We start from the raw sequence: 24,754 nt of genomic DNA, 5'->3' as shown, positions 1-24,754 counted from the left end.
CACCTTTGCCCTGGGGACCGGCCGGGGCTGGGCTTGGGTGGTGTGCGGGGCCGTGCTGCCCTCAGGGGACGGGGACACGGGATGCTGGCCGGCCAGGGTTCCAGACCCAGGGTTCCAGACCCGGCTCCTGGGCGCGGCTGGAAGCCGCTGGCTGGCGGGGCTGGGAGGGCCCAGGGCTTCGCCCGGTGGAGGCTGCCTGCTTGCGGATGCCCGGGGCCTCACCCCGTCCCTGGACTGACTCTCTCCTGCCTTTTCTCTCTGCAGCCTTTGCTAGGGAAGGCCTGCTTGTAAGTATTTCTCGGGACCCTTGTGCTCTGGGTGCCTCTGCCGTCGCCGGCCACTCTGGCTTCTTGGCCGTTGAGAGTGTTGAGGATGCTTGACAGTTGCTGTGAAAGCTGGAGGAGGGACCTGGGATTCTTGAGCTTTCAGGAAAGGATGCAGGCAGTCGAGGGGGTTTGGGGGGTGTCCTCCTGCCTTGAGGCTGTGCTCCCTTGTCCTCGCTCCCTCGTGGGGCCCGGGGTTACTGTTAGTATTTGCTGTGGTCAGTGGCTGGACGTCTGGGGGTCAACCTTTTCCCACGTAAGGTCAGATTTTGGCTCAGGGTTAAGGTCTGTGCCCTTTTATTTTAAAAGGGAAGTTTGCCCATAGTGTGGTGGAGGGTCTGAGCCCTCCTGTCCTGGCCGGGACCCCCCTCAAGGTACTTGGGAACCACTGTCTTGCCTCGGAACCTGCTTGGCCTTCACGGTCATGTTCAAGGTTGGGCGCGGCTTTTGCTCTGCAGGACGTTCCTGGTTCAGGGTTAGCAGCTGCCAGATGACTTGGCCTTGCCTCTGCTCCCTGGTCTCTGGCCGCAGAAGCAGCCAAGGCCTTTATATCACAGAGTTTTAGTAACAGCCACTGTGAACTGTCACCCCCAACCCCTTGTCACCCCCCCGCCCCCCACTGTCTGCCCTTTGGCTGGTCGGATTGCCTGGATCGATGCCCGCAGACTCGTGGCAAATTGGAGTAGTTGGGCATCGTGCTTGGACCACGTGTCGAAAAATGCATTTCGTCACTTGACAGCTCATGGAGAACGTGCCTATATGTGTCCCAAGTCTTTGGTCCTTAGACTAACCCCAGGAGGTCTCAGGGCACTTCCTGTGTCCGTTTCCCAGTTGAAGGCGACTCTCGCCCATGGTCGCCCAGCTGCTCCAAGGCACAACCAGCCCTTGAGCGGCTCTCCCCGTCCCGAGGGTCAGCTGCTTTCCCTGGGCTGTTTCCAGAACAACCAGGGGCCCGTTCGCCTCCCTGTCCCTGGTACCTGACATTTGCCGCCTCTGAAAACGTCTGAGTCCCCTTCTTGTTGCCGCAGCCTCCCCTGCAGCTGCTTCCTGTGGCTGCGGTGTGTTTATTTTAATGGCCACCTGCCTGTCACGCTCAGTCTTTAAGAGTAGCAGACCCACGTCTTTTACCCCCACCCCACGCCCTGCAAGCGAGGCGTTTCCTGCGGGACGACCCAGGATCGAGTTCCCCTTCCGTGCACTAGCCTTTGGGTTTGGAAGCTTCCGGTTCTGCATCTGTGCGTGTTCCTTTTGAGCCACCGCCCATGTTGCCAGGAAAGCAAACTTTCTGCCAGGGCCGGTGGGGGGGGCTTGGGCACATCCCCCACCTTCCAAGGTTGAACCTGCCCATCTCTATGGCTGCAATAGTACCTTTGGCCAGAATTCCTCCAGGTCTGCAAAAATGTCTTCTCTGGACCCATCACACCTGCACTGCACTCTGGACCCAGCGTTGAGGTGTTTTGATGATGACAATATACACATAGCACTTGGCAGAACACCTGGCACGTGGTCAGCGTCGAGTGGACGATAGCAGTTCCCCTGGGAGACAGGGTGCCCTGTGCCTTGGCGGCCACATCTGGCTCTTGGGTCTAGGCCAAGGGACTGACTGGGGCGTGGGGTGCCCCTGGGCTCTTAGGATTGCAGCCCAAGCATGCTGGTGGTCCAGGTCTCGGGTCAAACAGGTGGGATGGATGCAGCGCCCGCCTTGCCGGCCACGCCCCAGGGGACTGCACTAGGCTCGGGGCCGGCGGACCATCTGACACTCACGAGGCCGCCTTGATTTTTTAGATTTCCAGTGCATGCTAAAAAGAGACTACTACTAAAGATGCTGTCTTCTGTTTTTCTTTCCCAACATGTTTCTTCCTCCCCTCCCCCACTATGCTTGAAAGACGAACTGTCTGTCATATTTTCTCAAAGTTTTCTCCCTACTAACCTTGGAAAGGTAAATGGCTCTCTGTGCATGCCCCACTCCACCCCACCCCCCCAGTCCCCTCCACGTCTGTCCGGGTCCTGGCGTCCCGGGCCTCGTGAAGACTGGCCATTGTGAAGTCTGTGCTTCATACACCTCGTGCCCCGGCAGCTGTGTGTTTTATTAGAGCAGCACCACTGTCTCCATGTGTCCTGCGCACGGGGCACCCTGAGTGAAGGGTCTGACGTGGCCTGTGCCTGTGGTCCCCCGTGTCATCATTGCATTGTCATCATTTGTGGGCGCGCGGCCAGCCTTGGTGTGAGATGACCCAGGGTGGGTGGGAGCCAGCAGCTGTGCAGGGACAGGCCAGCCCCTCTGTCTCTTGATCCCAAAGGGTGACAGGGTCCTTGCTGGCGAGCAGGCTGGGCACCCTCCCCAGGAGACGCCTGCTCCCAGGGGTTGTCTGACGCGTGGTGGTCAGAGGCTCAGTCCCTTGGGCTCTCAAGGCCCGCGGAGAGCAGGCCTAGATTGGGCAGCGGTTTCACTGCAGCCAGCCCCGCAGTTCCGCTCCAGTCTGTGCAGGAGGGACTGGCTGGCGGTGATGGCTGCGCTTCCTTCTCTCTGCTGCCCCTTTGAGACAGTCTTGGTGGAGACACTCAAGATGCAAGAGGACACTTTTAAAAATTGTCCTTCCCTTTGCAGCCGGGTGGATTAAAGAGGGTAGGTAAGGAGACCTCGGCTGCAGCCGTCCTCTGTCCCCGACTGACTGAGAAACCCTTTGTTAAAGGGGCTTCGGATACCAGCAAGCTCCTAGGGTAGGACGGCTCTTGTTAGACCCGGGTGGGCCTGTTACTGACGCCTGCCCTCTCTGCCATGTCCAGCCTGCCCACCTGAGTTAGGCATCAGAGCTGTGTTCCTAGAATCCCGGTCCACAGGGGAGTGGTTCAGCTGTGTGTGGATGAGGCTGGGAGGAGAATTCTGACGCTTCTCCAGCGGCTACCTGGCCACGAGTCCTCTGCCTGCGGGGCCAGTGAGAGTTAGGGGAGCAGCCTGGCGGTGGGGGGGGGGGGGGCAGCCTGGGCTCTAGAGGGCCATGAGCCAGAGGGTCAGAACAGCTCTGACCCACAGGAGCTGCCCACCTTCCCCTCCCCACCCCCCACAGGCCAATGGCAGGGCCCCTCCAGGCCCTCCTCCTGTGTGAGCAGGGCTTAGCCCTCCAGCACGTTCCTGGGCCTCTGTATTTGGTGATGATGGTTGTTGTTGGGGGTGGGACGCGTCTCGATTGCATGGCTTTCTCTTTGCTTTGGAAGCCCAGTCCGCAGGAGTGGTAACCGGCTTCCCCCTCTTCTCTCCCGAAAGCAGAACGTGAAAGGCTCCCCCAGCAGCGCGGACGCCTCCAGGACGCACTGACGCAGCCCCGCCGCTGTGCCTTCCACTCCTGCAGCTTTGCTCGAGCCCTTGCGCCTGCCCGAGGCCAGCGATCCCGAAGACTTCGATCCCGAAGACTTCTCCCCGGGCAGCGCGGAGGAGGCGCTGCTGCGCCCGCACCCGCCAGGCAGCGTCGGGCACCGCCCGCCCCCGCTGTGCTCCCCGCGCTTCCGGCTGTGTCCCCGCCCCTCGGACGGACGATGCGCGGCGGAGGCGGATTGTGGGCGCTTCGGTGCTGGGTGCTGGCTTGTTCATCTCGTTTCTGTTCGTTCCCCGCTGGGGAGGTGGAAGTGGCCCCCGAGTCCTAACCTTGCAGGGGGCCTAGATCCCAGCTGCAGAAGGTTGAGGGACGATGAAAGCTTTCAAGAGGCTTTTGGTGCATCTCAGCCTGGAGGTTGCCCGGGTTCCGGAAGAAGCTGGTCCCCGAGTTGGAGAGAGGAGCTGGGAGCTGGACCTGCGGTCAGTCGAGCAGCCGGTGTCACCCACCTTTCCAGGTCCGTGTCCTGACGCGGAAGATGTGGGACATTCTGGCTGTGGAGGCGGGAGGAAATGCTTTGCGGAAATGGCACAGGCCCTCCCTCCCAGGGGAGGCCCCCGCCTGGATCTCGGTCTCCTGGCACACGGCTCCGCCCCGCACTTTCTTAGGGCAGAGCCCGCCGCCGCAGAGTCACACCTGCTTCCGGAACTTAGATGTTTGGGTCTGTGCCCTTGGGGCTGGTGCCCTGGAAGGATGTGGGAGTCGTTGGGGACCTCAGAGAGACCCCCTCCTACAACGCCCAGAGAGCACGTGTTAGAGTCATTGCAAGGCTGACCCGGCCGGTGGCGTGGGGTCTCGAGGCTCTGGTCTCCTGCTTCAGGGCGTCCCTGCATCACCTCCCAGTGACAGTGGCTGGAGCCAGGCCTTGCTGACGGCCACTTCCTCCAAGAGACTGTCCTCTGGTCTCTCCATCTGCGACGGGCACCTGCTGTATGTCCTGCGTGGGGCTGGGCTCCTTGGAGGACTCTAGAGAAGAGAATGTGCTTGCTTGCCTTTGTGGCCCCTGTGGCGTTTGGGGAAGAGGGGTTCAAGCAGAGCTTGTGGACTTGTGGTTCTAAACACCTGTAGTTTCTTCCTGCTGGTTTTCCCCTGTTGGCCCAGGAGAAACGATTTGGACTCAGCAGCAGACGTTGTCCAAGTGACCCTTTTTCAGGATCTCTAAAAGCGGTGCCAAAGGTCACCTCTTCTTCCTGCCTTCTCCTTTGGGGCCCCACGTCCCTCCGCCTCTTAGCTTGTGAACAGTCCTTGGGGGTGGAGGGGGACGTTTAGACAGCTGGAGCTGGGGGCGGAGAGGAGCCGTTTTTGTTTTTGTTTTGTTTGAAAGGAGCTTTTAGGAAACGCACGTGTCTGTGTTTGGGATTCAGGGGGAAACGCGGGTGCGAGGCATACGTCCTGTAACCAGGCTTCTGGGTTTCCCACCAAACCGCTCAAATCCCCGCTTCTCTTCATCCTTCATTGGCCATCTGCCCAGGTGACACCTGTCTGTCCATCCCTGGGCAAGACTCGGGTCACTCTCCCCCTTTCCCGCTGTCTGGTTAGGCACTGCGTGTGTGTGTGTGTCTATGTGTGTGTTGGATGTATTTTCAGACGGAGGGGCCCGCAGCTCTTGAGGAGAGCTCTTGTCATATTCTCGTCATTTGTCCCACTTTCTGGCTCCTCCTCTGGCCATTGGCACCGACTCTGAACTTTGGCTCTTGAGGCTGATCCAAGTGGGGGCCGAATGAAGGTGGGTTCACCCTCGCCTCTGACGGCCCGCATCCGTGCCCACACGGAGGAGGCCTGGTCTGACCCTGGTTTGGTTGGCAGGGACCTCGATGGGGAGGGGAGACGCGGAGAGAGCAGAAGGCTGCAGACTGGAGCCAGGACGGGGCTTGGGAGGAGGGCGGTGTAGACCGGCGGGGGGTGTCTGAGCCGCGGTCGGTCGTGGGGCCTCTGCTGTGCTGGCCATTGACTCTCACTCCCGTGACCCTCGTCAAATGCTGGGACCGATGTTACCTTTGCCTGTTTGTTTTGGGCGGGCTCACCGCCTTCCTTCCTCTGTCCTGAGACTGCGCGCCAAGACCTTCCTTTCGGGGGAAAAGAAAGACTGAACCACGCCAAGGACGTTTTCATTTCTAATACTTGAAGTTTATTTTTTTATTATTTTGATAGCAGATATGCTATTTATTTATTTAATATGTATAAGGGATCCTGAAAACGGAAAGCTGTATAGATGGGGTTTCGTTGTGGGTTGGCTTGGGGGCCTTTTACATGTGACTTCCGACTCTGTGTGTTCTGTATAAATTTGTCTGAATTAATTACCTGGGATGAAGCTGTGCCAGCTTTCAAACAGGGGATGCCTATTGGAAATTTGTATATTTTGCAGTTGCCAGAACAATAAAATTCCTGGTTGAAATACAGATGAATGCATCTTGGGCTCTTTTTTTGAGTCGGCGGGGGGGGGAGTTTAATTTCACTTGGGTCAATGCACCAACTTTCTACCAATCGTCTTCCTTTAAACAAACATGCTTTAAATTGCCCAGTGGCTGTATTTGCAAAGCAGGAAGACTCTGCCCCCCCACCCCATGGCCGCATCTATGGCATATGGAGGTTCCCAGGCTAGGGGTGCAATCAGAGCTGCAGCTGCCGGCCTACACCACAGCCACAGCAAGACCAGATCCGAGCTCAGTCTACAACCTACACCACAGCTCACGGCAACACTGGATCCTAAACCCATTGAGCGAGGCCGGGGAATTGAACCCGAATCCTCACAAACACTATGTTGGGTTCTTAACCCGTTGAGCCACAGTGGGAACTCCAAAGGAATAGACTGTTTTCGAGCAGTCTTAGGTTTAGAAGCCTGTCTCTCCTATTATTGTCTTGCATTTATTTTATTTTTTACCTCATTTTTTTGTTTTTAGGGCCACACCTGTGGCATATGGAAGTTCCCAGGCCAGGGGTTGAATTGGAATTGCAGCTGCTGGCCTACACCACAGCCACAGGCACGCAGGATCCGAGCTGTGTCTGCGACTTGACACCACAGCTCACAGCAACACTGGATCCTTAACCCACATAGGCCAGGGAGCAAACCCATAACCTCGTGGATATTAGTCAGGTTCTTAACCTGCTGAGCCACGACGGGGACTCCCACATCTTGCATTTATGGTGCAAGTGTTGCAATTGAGGAGCCAATATGGACGCATTATCATGGCCTCGAGCCTGCGGTTTCCCCTGGGGCTCACTCTTGTGGTTCTGTAGGTTTTGACAAATGCATCCTGATGGGTATTCAGAATCCCATCAAGCTGTATTCCCTCAGGACCGTCTTGCAACCCCTTCAGCTGCAGGTGGTGTCAGGGCCCTGGCAGACGCACAGGCCGGCGTTTCCCCTTAGATTCTCGTGTCCCTTTCGGGTTCCCACCTTGCTGCCCGCACCCTCCCAGCCCCTCCGAGGTCCTGCTGGGAAGAAACTCAGTGCAGCTTCTAGGACCAGTCCTCCCCGACTTGAGCTCGTTGTTTGGCTTCAGCATCTTCATCTCTGCGATGAGGGCATGTCCTCAGGTGGGCACAGGGCAGGGTGAGGGCCGAGTGTGGTTACGAGGCAGGGATGGGCATCCCCACCAACCGTGGCCTTTGTCACCTGCGGGCTCTTGCCGGCTTTGTGACCACAGCCCCACAGCTCCACTCCAGAAACAGCTCTCACTCCCAAACTAGTCTTTCTCCTCCCTCAGGCTTTCCAGCCCTACCTTGTGAAGAGAGCAGGACTCTGCTGTTTGGCACTTTCACTGTGACGTGACTTTCGCAGTTGTCACCTGTCATCCGAGGAAGGGGGCAGAGCGCTCAGTATGCATCAGGGGCAGGCAGGGCTTAGAGGGGTGGCCTTCACAGACGACATGGGTCCTTGTCCCCACCTTGGGGCCAGTCTTCGGATTAATCTACCAAGGAAATCGCAAGGCTGGCCCTAACAGGATGGTACCTACTTTGAAGTCCTGGGCCTGCTGGGAGAGGGGACTCCATGACAGTGCTGTGGCTTTGGGGCAAAAGCTGAGATTCACCTGTGTGACAGTGGGGTGGTCAGGGGCCACTGTTCCTGAATAAATATTAGGGAATGAGTCACCAGGTGAACACAGCGGGGAGGGGGTGAAGGGGGCAGAGGGCTTGCAGGCGAGTGCCAGAAGGATGTCCTTACCGAGGTCCCAGGTGTGGGCCAGACCCTGTGGCTCTTTGTACCCGGAGAACCAGGTCAGGAATTCACCTGAAGCAGATAAAGGCATTCTATCAAGAGCCTGGCTGCAGTGCTGAGGCCCTCGGCTTGGCTCTTAGAGATCCTCCGAGGCCCCTGAGGTCGCGTCTGTTACCGTCAACCACAGAAAACTGGAGACTCACCAGAGGTAAGGAACCTGGCAGGTGAATTGCAGAGATTCAAATCCAAGTGCCTGGGACTCTAGGTCCTTGGTTTTAACTGTCAAAAACCTTTTCCTGCGAAGCTGCTCGCCTGCTAGGGCACGTCGCAAGCCCCCACCCCTGCCTTGCTCCCTGTGTGGCCAGTTGGTGGTCAGAAGGCCAGGGAAGTTCACAGCGGCCCATCGGGGGAAGGTAGGAGCCCTGGCCCGGATTCTGGAACCACCCCCCCACCCCGGGTAATATCCAGAATCCACGATGGCTATCTTCCTCTCAAGATGTGCACTTTGAAGAGGCAGCAGCCAGCACTGTGTCGGCGAGAGAGGGTGGCGAGTGGGGGCGGGGCGTGGGCACAGGTGCCGAGGTAGGATTTGCTGCAGCAAAGTGACTTCTGAGTCCACAGAGCTGGTGGCTTGAGGGCAGAGCTGTGCTGCATGCTTCACGCCAGGGGCTCCCACCTGCCGGCCCCAGGCGGCCAGAGGAGCCTTCAGCCAGACTGATTCTCATCTTGCGCTGCCCTTGTCTCACTTTCCACTTTTCCACCAGCACGGTTGAGACTTTCTTAACGTGCAATGACTTAATCAGCTGTGCTGGGAGAAGTGGCCAGCTGCTGGGGATGAAAACGCTAATCAGATCAAGCATTACACCATCGAAGTGTTTAACGAAAAATCAAGCTATTAACAAAGGAGAAGAAAATGTTGGTGAATCTCTAGTTTGTGGTGGGACACAGACCAGGCTTAAAAGCCATGAAAGAAACTACAAAGGCAATACTGAGATTCCACAATGGACATCTTTTATGTTCAAGGTCATTGAAAACCTTGACCATGAGCCAAAGAAAAGCAACAGGCTAAGGGATATTTGCAACAAATTTGCCTGGTGCCCAAATTATCCTAGAACATAAACTGGAAACTCATCCAGAGCGGGAGGTGAGACGCGGGTCCTCTGCTAGGTCCCTGGACAAAGGCTTTTATTGAATCTTTACCGCAAAACATTGCAACCCTTTAAAGACTAAAGACGCGGCACCGGTCGTTGGGTGGAGTTGGGTCCTAGCAGGTGAATTATCAACTTCAGCTGGAGCAATACCGCAGTGACTTTCAGGCTTTTTGTGAGAATTAACTCATAAATGAAGCGTGCTTGACTGTTCTCGGTACACAGTAAGCTTGGAAGTGGTAGTTATTAATCTAATAACCTGTGCTGGGTCTTGAAATGCAGCGTTGATGCTGTCAGCACCGCTTTACAGGTGTGGGTCTGAGCTGGGGGAGCTTCAGGAGCCTGCCTGATTCGCTCAGCCATCAAGGGGGGGGGGTCAGCCCCAGGCGGCGGGCTGCCAAATCACACAGCCTAAAAGCCGCACAGCTGAGCCGGGCCCTGCTGGAGGTACAGCCGACCACAGGAAGGGGACTGAGTTATGTGCTAATTAGCTTTTGTGTCCCCAGGGTTGTGGAGAAGTCTGTCTGCATCCAAAAATGCGTTCAGAAAATAAGATTTCTTTAAGGGGTCGTGCTTTGGGATGCTCACAGAACCTCTGAGACCCAACGTCCTGTCCTTAAGAGACTGCCTTTTCCCTTCACACATCTTCAAACAGGGCCTTGGAGTTTCCCTTGTGGCGCAGTGGAAATGAACCCGACTAATATCCGGGAGGATGCGGGTTCAAACCCTGGCCCACTCAGTGGGTTAAGGATCCGATGTTGCCAAGAGCTGTGGTGTAGGCCGGCAGCTGCAGCTCTGATTCAACCCCTAGCCTGGGAACTTCCATATGCCACAGGTGCGGCCCCCACCAAAAAGACAAAACAACAACAACAAAAAAGCCCAGGGCCTTGAGCCTGTCTTTTGGGGTACCCCATTCCTGGAGTCCATGAGAGCTTTCTCAGGAGTTCACTGGCGCAGACAGTTTTAGGCAAACAGATTTCCAGAGCCTCAGCTTCCACCTGCGCCTTTTCTAAAGTAGCCTGAGACGTTAGCTCACATTTGCAAGCGTCTTTTCCTGGCTTTGCAAACAAAGCCTCCCCCACCCCAAAAGCAATCACTGCAGCGACTGCCCCCAGAGTGGAAACGCCACCCGGGCACCCAAGAAAGGGAAGCCTCTTTTAATGATCAACCCAGGCGCTGCATACACACCCCCAGGAGTTTCCTTCCCACGCTTATCTTTCTGTTAAGCCTGGAACTCAGCTATTGTTGGAATGTTGTGAATTTAGAACAGGTAATGCAATATGGTCCTGCAACAGGTCTCCAACTGTGCAGTTGTAAGACTCCTTTACACGCTTAGAAATTATTAAAGACACCAGAGAGCCCTTGTTTAAGTGGGTTATATCTGTCCATGTTTAATGTAGTTGAAATGGAAACTGCAAAATTAAAAAACCCATGTTTCAATAACTTATTTAAAAATAACAATAAGCTCTTTACATGTTATAAATAACCTATTTTATGCAAAATAATTTCCAAAATAGAAACTATGTGGGGAGAAAATGGCATTTATATTTTTTTCTAAATCTTTAATGGCAGATTCTCATATCTGATTCTGTATGCAGCCTATAGTGATGTGTCTCTTGGATTGATATCTGTAAAGAAAATCCAGCTTCACACAAAAATGTAGTTGAATGGAGTTCCCGTCGTGGCTCAGTGGTTAACGAATCCAACTAGGAACCATGAGGTGGCGGGTTCAATCCCTGGCCTTGCTCAGTGGGTTAAGGATCCAGCGTTGCCGTGAGCTGTGGTGTAGGTTGAAGGGGATGTAGCTTGGATCCTGAGTTGCTGTGGCTGTGGTGTAGGCTGACGGCTACAGCTCCGATTAGATGCCTGGCCTGGGAACCTCCGTATGCTGCGACTGCAGCCCTGGAAAAGGACAAAAGCCAAAAAAAAAAAAAAGAAAAAGAAAAAAGCAATGTCGTTGAAAATGGGAGGCGGCATGTTAATAGCTTTTTCAGGTAATTGCTGTGTTCTTCTTTGATTCTAATGGACACAATGCAGCTTCTTGAAGTTTCGTTGCAGTGCCCAATCTGAAACCATATCAGCACTTTGTTACATAAAAATCCATTTCGCTGATCTTACTTTTTGGATTGATTTTTTTACCCACACACACGATTATGTAACATCCAGATTAGCTTTTAGCCATGTCAGCTTTTCTCTTTCACTGACTATATCTAGGGACAACCTGAATTTGATGGTTAGGTCATAGAATGGAGCTACTTCTCGTTTTTATTTTGTTTCTGCGTTATCTTTTAAAAACACAACTTAAAAAAAATATTATTTGTAGGAGTTCCCATTGTGGCTCAGCAGAAATGAACCCCACCAGTAGTATCCATGAGGGTGCAGGTTCAATCCCTGGTCTCGCTCAGTGGGTTAAGGATCTGGCGTTGCTGTGAGCTGTGGCATAGGCCGGCAACAGCAGCTCCAATTCAACTCCTAGCTTGGGAATTTCCATGCGCTGCACCTGTGGCCCTAAAAAGAAAAAAAAATTAAAATGATGTGCCAGCTGCCAGACAGATTAAATTTTAGCCATGTTAACTTTTCTCTTTCATTAACTATATCCAGGGAAAATCTGAATTTGACGGTTAGGGGATGGAACGGAGCTACTTGTTTTTATTTTGTTTCTGTTTTATCTTTTTAATTTAATTTAATTTAATTTTTTTCACACCGTCAAGTTGGTATTTTTCCCTTTCTGTGTCTGATTTTTTTGGAAATGAATCACGGTCCAGCTCACATTCAGGGGAAGCCCATTGGTTCCCTCTCAGAAGGGAGGCGTGTGTTAAAGAATCTGCGGATGAGTCTTAAAACTAGCTCAGTCATTGATCCAGATTTCGGGGGAGATACTTTGAGGCTATACAAACATGCTGTTTCTTCTGGAAGTTTCAGCTTTGGGCGTTAGCATTCATGTGCATCTTCCTTGCGGGTGTTATTACTGTGGGGTCTAAGGGTAATTTTCTGTACCTCTCCTTCCTTTGACAATTACTGTTTGTAATTCTTCCGTAAGGGGACTCACTTCTCCCCTTTCGTTTCCTTATTCAATCGTTTATTGACATCACGGTGGAGTCACGGATGCTCCTTCGCAGAGGAGTCCTGACGTTTCTTACCTGCCTCGGGTTCTTTGATGTCTGTGAATGACCTGCCTTCCACGACCTAGACTGTGTAGCCCTTGACATGCCCACCTGGGGCGGATTGGTCACCTCAGTGGCCAGGTCAGCAGCATCCCCACTCAGGGGTTCCGGCTGTGCCTTAACTGCTGTGGAAGATCTCTCTGGAGTGTGTGCGTGGAGCCTGCAGGATGAAAACAGTCTCACTCTAATGCCCGGAAAACAGTCCCCCCCCTTTTTTTCAATTGAAAAATAGTTGATTTACAGTGTTGTGTTAGTTTCAGGTGTACAGCAAAATGTACAGTTCTGCATACATATATATAAATCTGAAAAATACACACACACATATATACTCATATATATATATGAGGTTTCAGGTTCTTTTCCATTACAGGTTATTACAAGATATTGACTATAGTTCCCTGTGCTCTATAGTAGGTCCCTGCTGTTTCTCTATTTGATATACAGTAGTGTGTCTGTTAATTCCAGACTCCCAACTTAACCTTCCCTCTTGAAAAAAATTTTTTAACAGCAGATTCAGTTACTGTGCAGTCTAGAGGATCCATTCACTAGAACCTGAGGCTTTTCTGTGCGCTTGGAAGGGGCTTATCCCACCCCCATCCTGACAAGTGTCTGTGGAAGGTGTGTTACGTGCAAGTGCTTGTTCCAAGTATTAGAAGCAGAAAAGTTTCAAGACTTGGCAGCACCATTTCTGAGCCAGTGATCTAATCGATTTGCGGGGATGCCCAGGTCCTGAGGGTTCCAGGACAGCCGAGGTGCCCGTGTAGAGAAGGCAAGGGGTTCAAACTGCCCCATTAAAGAAGGAAACAGATCCCTTTACAAACCGCATCGCCACAGTTGGAAAGGGAGCGGCAGCTGGTCCCAGGACCACACATTCAGCATCCTTGGTCCAGCTCCGAGATGAGCAGGAACCCTGCTCGCCACTCTTTACTTTGTTATTAAATCCCTGCATGTCTCGGGGGTGAAGTTGGAGGAATGACAGGTATGGAGAGAGACAAGGAAGGAGAAGTCAAGGCGCTGTGACAGCTTCAGAAAAGCCCCCCTTCCCCCTGAAAGGGACAAGGACATGGCTGTCTGCTCAGGCTGGCCTCTGGTTGCGGTCGCTCTGATCCCTCATCTGAGCCATAGCAGGGGCAGACATTCCCCTGGGCTTCTCCCTGGGGGCCCAGGACACTTTCTTAGCGGGCCCATTCTTTTATTCTAGTTCACTTTGCACCTCCTCCGACAGAGTGGAAGAGGGGGTGTAAGGCAATTGTGATCCGTCCTTTTCTAACTCCAGGGCTTTGGAGTCAACTGCCTTAGCTCTGTTTCCTCAGCCATCGAGGGGACCACGTGGCCTCAGCTCTGCTGTTGGGGGCTTTCTGGGCCCCAGGTGCCAAATGAAGTGCATGAGAGCGCAGCACTTCCCAGGATAAGAAAGCCCGCACACAGGGGGTGAGAGTCAAGGGCATTTAGTGGCGGTCAGACCCTCAGTTCTTCATGGAAGCTGGACCTCTGCGAGTCTGGTCAAGAGGCAGTGACTTTCTGGAGAGATCTGCTTGCTCAGGGTGTTTTTATTATTATCATTATTATTATATATTTTGGCCGTACCCACGGATATGGAAGTTCCCGGGCCAGGGATTGAATTCAAGCAGCAGCAGGGACCTCCACCACAGCCATGGCAGTGCCAGATCCTAAACCCACTGCGCTGGGCCAGGGATTGAATGGGCATCGCCACAGAGGCAAGCTGGGCTTTAACCCACCGTATCACAGCGGGAACTCCTATTATTGTTTCTAAGTGAAGTATAGTTGATGCACAAGGTTGTGTTAATTTCAGGTGTACACAAAGTGGTTCAGTTATACCTACACACACATATGCATATACAGTCATTTTCAGATGCTTTTACCATGTGGGTTATTACGAAATGTTGAGTTCCTTGTGCTGTACAATGTCCTCGTTCTTCATTTTCTATCTATCAGTCCCAAATTCCTAATTTATTCCCCCCTTTTCACTTCGGTAACCATAAGTTTGTTCTCTGTGTCTGTGAGTTGTTTCTGTTTTGTAAATAAGTTCGTTTGCATCATTTCAAAGATTCCACATATAAGTGATATCACTGGGTATTTGTCTTTCTCTGATTTAACTTCTCTTAGTATGAGCATCTTTAAGTCCATGTATGCTGCTGTAAATGGCATTATTTCATTTTTTATGGCTGAGTAGTATTTCACTGTATTTATGTACCACAACTTCTTTATCTGTTCTGCGCACTGTGTGTTAGAAAGACTCTAACCACATTCCAGTTCAGACCAGGTCTGAGAGTGTAGGTGCCGTACCCCAAAAAAGCTGTGCTCAGCAGGGACTCTGGGTCAGAGATGCCTCAGCCCCGTCAAGACTCTGGGCTTTCTGACATAAGAGTAAGTTAGTTTTGGAGTTCCTGTTGTGGCTCAGTGGTCACAAATCTGACTGGTATCCATGAGGACTCAGGTTTGATCCCTGGCCTTGTTCAGTGGGTTAAGGATCAGTGTTGCTGTGAGCTGTGGTGTGGATTGCTGACATGGCTCGGATCTGGCCTTACTGTGGCTGTGGTGTAGGCTGGCGGCTGCAGCTCTGAGTCCACCCCTAGCCTGGGAACCTCCATATCTCACAGACAAAAAGACAATAAAAAAAAAAAAAAAAAGTTAGTTCTGTGGCAAGCAGATTACATTTGGAGAAGTTTTTTTTCCCTCTGATTTGATACCTCTTCCATTTTATTTTATTATTTTAGTCTTTTGTCTTTTTAGGGCCTCACCCACAGCATATGGCGGTTCCTAGGCTAGGGGTGGAGTCGGAGTTATAGCTGCTGGCCTACACCACAGCCATAGCCACGCCAGATCTGAGCCGCGTCTTCGACCTGCACCACAGCTCACAGCAATGCCAGATCCCTAACCCACTGAGTGAGGCCAGGGATTGAACCCTCAACCTCATGGTTCCTAGTCGGATTCGTTTCCACTGTGCCACAGCGGGAACTCTAGATACCTATTTCATTTTATATTTATTTTTTTAGACATGCTACATTTATTTTTTAAAAATAAGGAATAGTTGATTTACAATGTTGCATCAGCTTCTGTTGTACCGCAAAGTGACCCAGTCATATATATACAGACACATTTTTTTCTCATCCTGTCTTCCATCCTGTTCTATCACAAGAGATTGGCTGTAGTTCCCTATGCTGTACAACAGGACCTCACTGCTTATTCACTTTACATGAAATAGTTTGCATCTACTAAAGTTTTTTCATTTCATTTTATTTTATTATTATTATTTTTGGCTTTTTGTCTTTTTAGGGCTGCACCTGCAGCATATGGAGGTTCCCAGACTAGGGGTCTAATTGGAGCTGTAGCCGCTGGCCTATATACCACAGCCACAGCAACACAGGATCCAAGCCATGTCTGCGACCTACACCACAGCTCACGGCAATGCCAGATCCTTAACCCACTGAGCAAGGCCAGGGCTCGAACCCGCAACCTCGTGGTTCCTTGTCGGATTCGTTAACCACTGAGCCATGAAGGGAACTCCCAGGAATTGTTTTACATGGTGGTCGATAGACCCTTGAATGATGGGACCTCTCTTGACTTGTGCTTTATTTCTCCAGCATGCATGAAAGAAAAGCTGGCGACTTGGGCTCCTTCGATGTGGTGAGTTTCTCATCCTGCCTGCCCTTCCCTGAAAACAAAACTCAGGAAGCATGACTCTGAGAAACTAGGCAACTGGAAACAGTATCCACTTTCTAACTCTGTCTTTATGGCCTGTGTTTTGTGTTTTATTTGTTTACTGATTCAGTAGGAAGCCTAAGCGAAGGTCATCCTCTAAATTTCCGTCGTTCGTGGCCGTTTTTAAATTCAAATCAAGCCTTTTTGTTCTAGCCTCAGACTGCAGGAAAAGGGACAAGGGCTGACCATTGTTGTTTCTGCTTTGTTCTGATTTTGACTCAAACTCACATTAATCTTAGAAAAATGTCTTGAGGGTTTTTCTTTTCTTTTCTTTCTTTTTTTTTTTTTTTTTTTTTTTTTTTTGGATGTGTGTTCTGCATGGCCAATAGAATTACGTGGTCTTAGACAAGTAATTCTTGGTCTTTAAAATCCACAGCACACCGAGGATGAGCTCGAGACGCTGGCCGGGGCCGATAAGGACAGAGGTGCACTGTGCTATTATGGGGGGGCCTCCTCGCTCAGAGACGGAGCTACTGCAGGCGTGAGAAGAGCTGGGTTCCGTCAGGCTCCTTCATTCATCCCCTCACAGTTGGCGAAGTTCCTTTTATGGTCCAAGCCCATGATAAATGCTGGGGGGAGATTTGATGGCAGGTGGGTGAGAAGCACCTTAGTTCCTATCAAAGAGAACTATAAACATAATAGGAGCTTTTGCGTCTCAGAGGCCTTGGCGGGGGAGGGGGGGAGGTGAGCTGGGGTCTTCCAGCTCCTCTCATTCAACTCTGACACTTTACAAATAAGGCATCTGCGGCTCAGAGAGGGCACGTGACTTCAGAGGTGACAGCGGCTGGGACTACACCAACCGGACTCCTGATCCAGCTCCTTTTGCGGTTAGAGTTACTTGTCTGGAAAGGATGGGAGAGAAAACAATGCCCCAGGCTGTGTCGGAAGCTCCGTGTGGCATCAAGGCAAACACTGCTCTAAGCTGCCAGATGCAGCTACCACCCACTGGTGCCAGCGGCTAAGAGGACAATCCTTCCTCTCTTGGAGGCCAAGCCTCTTGGCCCTTCTCAAACAGGCTGCAGGGGCCCCTCAGCCTCCTGCTCACCCCCAGCCCCCGTGCTCTTGGGGTTGCTTTTTGGTGCTGCCTGTCACCCCCGCTGGACCCAAGCCTCAGAGTCTCCGGTTTAAAGGGTGAATTTGCCACAGGACTTGCAGGACAGGCCTCGGGCAGTGCTGCCGGCAGAAAGGGCCGGAGGCGCTTCCATTCAGATTAAAGCCAGGGACACAAGCCTTTCATCTCAAAGCCCGCGGTGCGGTTGCATTAGAGGAACACTGAGCCCTTCTCTGTGGCTCTAGAACAGGGCAGGAAACTGCGGAGATGCCAAGGAGGACACAGAACCCAGCCACGAGCAGGGTCACCGGTCCCGGCGTGGGGTGGGGGGAGAACAACTAGGTTCTGAAACACAATCCATCCCAAGACAGAGGAAGGCTGGGGGCTGAGGTCTCTGTGCAGATGAAGCAAAGGCCACCGTCCTGCGTGTTCATTCGCTGGAAGTAGAAACAAGCTGTCTATGGAGGTCCCGTCGTGACGCCGTGGAAACAAATCCGACTGGGAACCATGAGGTTGCAGGTTCGATCCCTGGCCTCGCTCAGTGGGTTAAGGATCCGGCGTTGCCATGAGCTGTGGTGTAGGTTGCAGACACGAATCGGATCCTGCATGGCTATGGCTGTGGTGTAGGCTGGCGGCTGTAGCTCCAATTAGACCCCTAGCCTGGGAACCTCCATATGCGGCAGGTGCGGCCCTAAAAAGACCAAAAAAAAAAAAAAAAAGACGCAAGCTGTCCAAAGAGGGGTCTTACCTCTTGGTGTGTCAACATCTGTGCGTGTCTCCGTGGAGCTGGTCTTTGTGTCGAGGGAAATTTCCTGTCTCTCAGGGAGAAAACCTCCCCCGCTAAGTGGAAATGAGGCACTAGCTGTTTTCTTTGGAGGGGCCAAACCTTGCGTGAACATGGGAAGGCTCTGCCTCTCACCCGATGGACCCGCCGATGGACCCGCCGGACAAAGCCCTCTTCCTGTGGGGGAAGAGGAGGCGGACTCAACAATCAGCGCTGTCAAACGAAGGTTTGTGAAAACAGCCCGCAGGAAACAGCCCGGGACAGCCATCCGCCCACTGCCGTGGCCGGTCCAGGGGAAGGCCCAGCACAGGAAAACCATCCAGCTGGTTCAAGAGTTCAGCTCTCCCTCCAGGAGGAGAAAGAGCGTCTCCCTTCTCCCTGCGCTGCTGTGATGTGTTACCTTCCAGACCCGTCCTTACTGAACCCCTGAACCCTTTGCAGTCTTTTTTTTGGGGGGGGAGGCACCACACTTGCTGCGCATGGACGTTCCCAGCCAGGGATCAGGCTGGCACCACAGCTGCAGCCCAAGCTGCTGCAGTGACAACGCCAGATCCTTAGCCTGCTGAGCCACCAGGGAACTCTTGAACCCTTTTTTTATTCTTAGGACTACGGGCATATGGAAGGTCCCAGGTTAGGGGGTGAATCAGAGCTGCAGCTGCTGGCCTACACCACAGCCACAGCAATGCCGGCTCTTTAACCCACTGAGTGAGGATCAAACCTGCATCCTCATGGAGACTAGTCGGGTTCTTCACCTGCTGAGCCACAGCGGGAACTCTCGAACACTTTTTAGTTCTGATGGGAGAGTTGCCCAGGTCTTCGGTGGCCAGTTTTGATGTTGGAAAGTTCTGGGCATCAGGACCAGGCAAGAGTTTAACTAGATTTTCTTACCAGAGAATTTATGAAGACGTGGTCCTGAAGAAGGAACAGAAGTGTTGTGTATAATTTATATATATATATATATATATATATATATATATTTTAGGGCCGCACCCACGGTATATGGAACTTCCCAGGATAGGGGTCGAATCAGAGCTGCGGCTGCTGGCCTACACCACAGCCACAGCCATGCAGGATTGCAGCCGCATCTGTGACCTACACCACAACTCACGGCAGTGCCAGGGCCTTAACCCACTGACTGAGGGAAGGGATCGAACACACATCCTCATGGATACCAGTCAGGTTCGTTACTGCTGAGCCACGCCAGGGACTCCCAGAAGTAATATTTGAATGCACACTAAGGGCTATAGATGTTTAGACTTGGAATATTGCAGTGAATTCCCCCCACAACATTATGAGCTAATTTTAGGATTCTCCACACCTGCATCTCATATTGTTAAAAACAAGGCAACAAGCCCAAAATGGAGTCACCTATGCTAAGCCCTTCATCACCAAACCCAGACTTGCCTAAGGTTTTGGCTCTCCCAGAAGTGGAATCTCACACCAGGCAGTCAGGAGTCAACTTCTTTGCACGAACGAGGCCCCGTCTGCCTGGTCGACCCCTGCTTCCCCTACAGGAAGTAACCTTGTTAGTAACCAAGTCTCCTTTCACCTAGATAACTTCCTTGTTCCTGCGCCCTCCTGGCTGTAGAAGGTTTTCATTTTGTACAGCTCCCAGGAGCTCCTCTTTATCTGCTAGATTGCTGCTGCCTGGTTTGAGTCCATTTTTCTCAAGTAGACTCTTAAGAAATTTAATGTGAGAGTTCCCATCTTGGCTCAGGGGAAATGAAGCTAACTCGTATCCATGAGGACACAGGTTCCATCCCTGGCCTTGCCCAGTGGGTTAAGGATCTGGCGTTGCCATGAGCTGTGGTGTAGGTCGCAGATGTGGCTCAGATCCTGTGTTGCTGTGGCTGTGTGTGTAGGCCAGCAGCTACAACTACGATTCAACCCCTAGCCTGGGAACCTCTGTATGCCATGGGTGTGGCCCTAAAAAAGACCCCCCCCCCAAAAAAAGGAAATTTAATGTACCCGTGTTTATCTTTCAACAATGTATATGAGGCAACTTCGGCTCAGAAGTTGAATAACTTGAGAGGTTAAATACTTTTCCATGGATCATAGAGATTGTCATGGCTGGAGGGGGACATCCAAGCAGGTAACCATGGATACCAGGTGGCCAGGCAGCCAATGTCTTTGGTTTTTTTTTTTTTTTTTTTCTGGATCTATCTTGATCAGAGAAGCATCAGTGAGTTTCCAAAAGGAGAAGAAACTGGGAGGCGTCTTCTGAGATGGGAGTTTTTCTGGCTTGGAGATGCCCTTCTCTCTCTGTAGTGGATGATGTGTTCAGCCTGCACTTGTTCAGAAATGCTTTTTGTTCCTGATGTGGCGTCCTGATCTCATGGGACCGCCCGGAGAACAGTTACCGAATACCTGCTTTCCACCTGAACAGCAGTTTCTGTGGGAGGGGGGACGGGCACCTCGGTGCTGAGAAGTGGCCCGTACCCCCAGAAGTGGAAGGAGATGCAAGAGTCTAACATGTGAACATCTAACCTCACGTCTAAGTGCTGATACAAGCGAGTTGGATTGAACCCCTTCTTTTCCACATGGCATCTCAGAAGCTCCTTGCGGACTTGAGAAGGTGCTGTGATCTGGGCCTGCCCTGCAGAGCCTCTGTTTTAATGGGTCCCCATGTCCCATCGCCCTACTCGGCCCACCCCCCCAGTGAGATGTATTTTTAAAAGCTTCCCGGTGATTCTGACATGCAGCCAAGATTGAGGACCTTGAACTAGAATAACCAAAGCTAACTTTTTCCAGCTCTCGGATTGCATAAGTCTAAACCTCTGAGGACACCTCGCGTGTTCAGGGGCAGGGGTTGGGGTGGGAGGAAATTATTGGATTTATATCTTCGATCCCAGTTCATCTGTACAGGGCTCACCCATCACCTGCCCTCCGTCTATACCCCCCACTCCCTCCCCCACTGAGCCAGCGCCTCCAGAACAAAGGCCACCTCCCAGCACGGGGAAGAGCCCCGGGCTGTCCCTACAATTTAGCGCCTTTCGGCATTTTTTTGAAATCGCAGTTCTCAATAGTTTTACAGCACATGTTTTTGTTAGTTTATGCTGTTTCTCTTTTTCTCCTTTCCCAGGGCTGTGGGGGGCGCGTGTGTTGCAGTTGGAAGAGGAATTCTTTCAGGCCCTGGAAGCGCTTCCAAGGGAGGGGGGTAAACTGGAATTTGGGGAGTTCCCTTTGTGGCTCAGTGGTTAATGAACCCAACTAGCATCCATGAGGACTTGGGTTCGATCCCTGGCCTTGCTCAGTGGGTTGGGGATCCGGTTGCCGTGAGCTGTGGTAAAGGTCGCAGAGGCGGCTCATCCCACGTTGCTGTGGCTGTGGTGTAGACCGGCAGCTACAGCTCTGATTCGACCCCTAGCCTGGGAACCTCCATATGCCGTGGGTTCAGCCCTAAAAAGACAAAACAAACAAACAAACAAAACTGGACTTTGGGAGAATTAGTCTAGTGGCAAAGGCAGGACGATGGCCGTTCGGGAGAGCCGGGATGTGGGCAGCGGGAGGATGCAGCAAGGACAGGAGATGAGATAGGAACGGTAAGAAGGGAACAGAGGCTGAGGTGTCATGAGACAACAAGCTTCGAGTTGTAGAGACAGGTTCAAATCCGTGTCTAACTCCAAAGCCTAAATCTTTGGTCTCTGTCTTTTGTGTAAGTGGCCACAGGAAGCTCCTGCCTCTGCTGTGGGGCTAATACAGAAATAATTCTCTTTGGCTTCAGTTGTTATCCTGGTGTATTTGAAGAATTTACTTTTGGCTCTTGGGACTCCTATAGTCAACTTTGTTTCATGAGATTGAATGAGATGCTTCAGAAAACTCATCCCCAAACTCTTGGCATAGTTGGTAACAGATACTCCAGAATGTCCTCTGTAAATTTCCTTGGTTCCTTGGTGATTTTTTTTTTTTTTTGAGCATAGACTGTGATCAACAGAAATGTATATTTTCTGATTGGTAGCTAAATAATTAAGCACAAAGACATTTGTTTTAAAAAATTTAGTCTCTTCCGGGAGTTCCCATCGTGGCGCAGTGGTTAACGAATCTGACTAGGAATCATGAGATTGCGGGTTCGGTCCCTGCCCTTGCTCAGTGGGTTAAGGATCTGGTGTTGCCATGAGCTGTGGTGTAGGTTGCAGATGCGGCTCGGATCCTGAGTTGCTGTGGCTCTGGCATAGGCCAGCAGCTGCAGCTCCGATTAGACCCCTAGCCTGGGAACCTCCATATGCCACGGGAGCGGCCCAAAGAAATAGCAAAAAAAAAGACAAAAAAAAAAAAATTAGTCTCTTCCAATTCATTGATTCAGCTTCTAGAAATCTGTCCTGAGACCTAATGCATATAAAGTATTTATAATGTATAAATAACTTTATAGAAAGTTATTTATAATAAGAATACATTTGTATAAAGTCCTGAGACCTAATGCATATAAAGTATTTATAATGTATAAATAACTTTATAGAATGTTATTTATAATAAGAATATATTTGGTTATGACAGTAACGTCTTATATTAAGAGATGATCTATATAATATACTCATATATGTGCATGTATATATGATTATAAAAATATATGAGACAAATAGTCATCCATATGGAATTGGTTTAAAAATTATAATATGCTCACACTATGGAAAACTGCAATAATTAAAATTAACTAGATAAACATGTACAGATTTAGAATATCTCTAATATCTATTATTGCGAGTATGGTATCATTTATGTCTCATAAAAATTACATATAATATTTACATATAAATCTACATGATTATTACATAAAATTATATATAAATTGTACAATATAATTTGTACATAATATACAGACATATAATTTATAAAAATATACAAATGATGTCTATTAGGGGCCAATGCGCAGAAAAAGACTAGAAGGGTATGTATTCCGCTGCTGATCACAGTGAGTTTGGGACGTGACGTTTCTGTGGGTGGAACGTTGAGGGGGGAATTTACGTTTTACCCCGTAAACTTCTGTATTTGCATCTTTTACAACGAGAGCAAGGGCTTCTAGTACATGTGTCATTAAAAATAGTAAAATCTTTCAAAGACTCGACTTCCCGTTTTCTTCCTACGTGCTTTCTCGTAAGGCTTGGCTGCTTATGGTAGGATAAAAACCCAGTCACCCTCTCTTCCAGAAATCTAAAGTGGTAGCGTGAAATTGAAGTGACTGGGCAATTGCTTTGGGGTGGGTGGCGCCCAGTGTGGTGGCACTCAGCTAGATAGTGGGTGGCTGTGGGTGGCAGGATGTGGTCCCCTAACGCGGACCGATTTGGTCCAGTGGAGGTGACCTCAGGTCATCCCCCGACAGCCAGTGGTGAGCTGTGTTCTGTGACAGGAGTCATTGGCTCAGAAAAAGCTCCCCTGTCCCTGGTTCCAACATTCTTGTCCTCTGGTGGCTGGTGGGGAGAAGAGAGGAGAGGCTGCCACAGCCTGGCCTTGGGGACCCCGGGGAGCTGGAGGGCTGGTGGTGCATCTCCAAGACGAGAGAGCAGCCTAAGATGTGATGTGTTTCTTGTGAGATGAGGAAGAGTATCTTTTAATTCACGTACTTCCAGGTGATTCATTTTTCCTCTCTATTCCCTTCTGATTATCCACTCAAGCCAATCAACCCACAACGCTCCATCCTATTAGGAGTGAAAGACTGGCACTGAGAGAGGGACTCTGGGTCAACCCGTCCAAGCCCCAGGCTGGCAGGGCAGCACGTGGGTACCCGGTGGGGTGGCCCAGGCATCCAGCGCCCCGGAGCCCGGGCTGGTGCTTTGACTGTACCTTCGCTTCTGGGCTCTCTGGAAAGCAGCTCCTAAAGATAGCCTGAGACCAAGCTGAGCGTCCAGGAGCAGGTTTCCCTGTTCTGGGGTCATCTGGCCCTTTTCTCACATCAATGTCAGTTGCATAAAAGGTCAGTTTTAGTGTCTTCTTGCTTTTGGAGCCAGTACAGAGTGATTGAAAATGATTGTTTTCCATTAAGCTGACACTTTCTGTGGTTTGGACCCCATTAATAGCGTTATAGATGGAGGTTTCATCTATTTCTATTTCTTTCCCACCCCCATGCAAATGAAATAAAATCTAATCAACCTCTTCTTTCCCCCCTACTCCCATGGCATAACGAAGTTCCTGGGTCAGAGATGGAATTCAAGCTGCACCTGTGATATGTGCTGCGCAGGTGGCAATGCCAGATCCTTAACCCACTGTACCAGGCTGGGGATTGAACCCATGCCTTGGCAGGGACCAGAGCCCCTGCAGAGACAAAGCTGGGTCCTTAAACAGCTGCACCACAGCACAAACTCCAATCAACCTCTTTTTTAAAATCAATTTTTTTTCTTTTTTTCTTCTTCTTCTTCTTTTTTTTTTTTTTTTTTTTTTTTTTTTTTTTAATTTTAGGGCCGAACCCGCAGCACATGGAAGTTCCCCTGCTAGGGGTGGAATCAGAGCTACAGCTGCCAGCCTACACCACAGCCACAGCAACTCAGGATCCAAGCCATGTCTGCGACCTACACCACAGCTCATGGCAATACTGGATCCTTAGTCCACTGAGGGAGGCCAGGGATCAAATCCGAATCCGCATGGATTCATCAACCGCTGAGCCATGAAGGGAACTCCTAAGACCCATCAGTCTTACTGCAAAAATGTAAGCTCTATTTTTTCTGGATAAGAGCATCTCAACAGGTGTCTCCCTTATCCCACTGTGGAAACTTGAGACTCAAAGAGTCCTTTTCTGGTGTCGTTTTATTGAGTGCGCAGAAATCCACCAGGTCGGGACAGAGACGGTGTTGGACGCAGAGGCTTTGCCAGGGGCCAGCTGGGATGTGCGGGTTTTAGGAGGGGAAGGCTCTGGGTTCTGAACATCATCTGGGGGCAGTGCTCCATGTTCTTGGCCCAGAGGGGGAGCCTGGGCAGGCACCCAGGATGCTGGAGCTGCTGAGGACGTGGTACAGCTGCTCCTCCTGCAGGGCCTTTATCGTCACGAGTGGGAAAAGTGACAACATTCTATAATGATAATGGCAACTATCATTATTTAAAGG

The 24,754-nt window shown here is 51.1% G+C and overlaps 1 protein-coding gene across 15 annotated transcripts in view; it reads left to right on the top strand.

Annotated features, from left to right (window-relative positions):
• PFKFB3 (6-phosphofructo-2-kinase/fructose-2,6-biphosphatase 3) overlaps positions 1-6,093 on the top strand; it is an 82,521-nt gene extending 76,428 nt beyond the window's left edge. For 4 of the 15 annotated variants that reach the window (XM_084980553.1, XM_084980557.1, XM_084980550.1 and 1 more), the window contains exons 15-17: positions 265-287; positions 2,210-2,262; positions 3,592-6,093. In XM_084980553.1, the coding sequence (XP_084836679.1) occupies positions 265-287; positions 2,210-2,252 (66 nt within the window). In that variant the 3' untranslated portion in view covers positions 2,253-2,262; positions 3,592-6,093. Of the gene's footprint in view, positions 1-264; positions 288-2,209; positions 2,263-3,588 lie in introns of all 15 variants that reach the window. The other 11 variants (XM_084980554.1, XM_084980560.1, XM_084980552.1 and 8 more) reach the window with 3 other exon arrangements.
• The last annotated feature ends 18,661 nt before the right edge of the window (positions 6,094-24,754 follow it).

The sequence above is a fragment of the Sus scrofa genome, chromosome 10, assembly GCF_054392235.1.
Source record: "Sus scrofa isolate SSC_HxYL_T2T_F1_AM1 chromosome 10, Sscrofa_HxYL_maternal_Yorkshire_Landrace_v2.0, whole genome shotgun sequence".
Taxonomy (NCBI): domain Eukaryota; kingdom Metazoa; phylum Chordata; class Mammalia; order Artiodactyla; family Suidae; genus Sus; species Sus scrofa.
The sequence above is the reverse complement of the archived record's forward strand: the minus strand, read 5'-3'. Positions and strand labels throughout refer to the sequence as shown.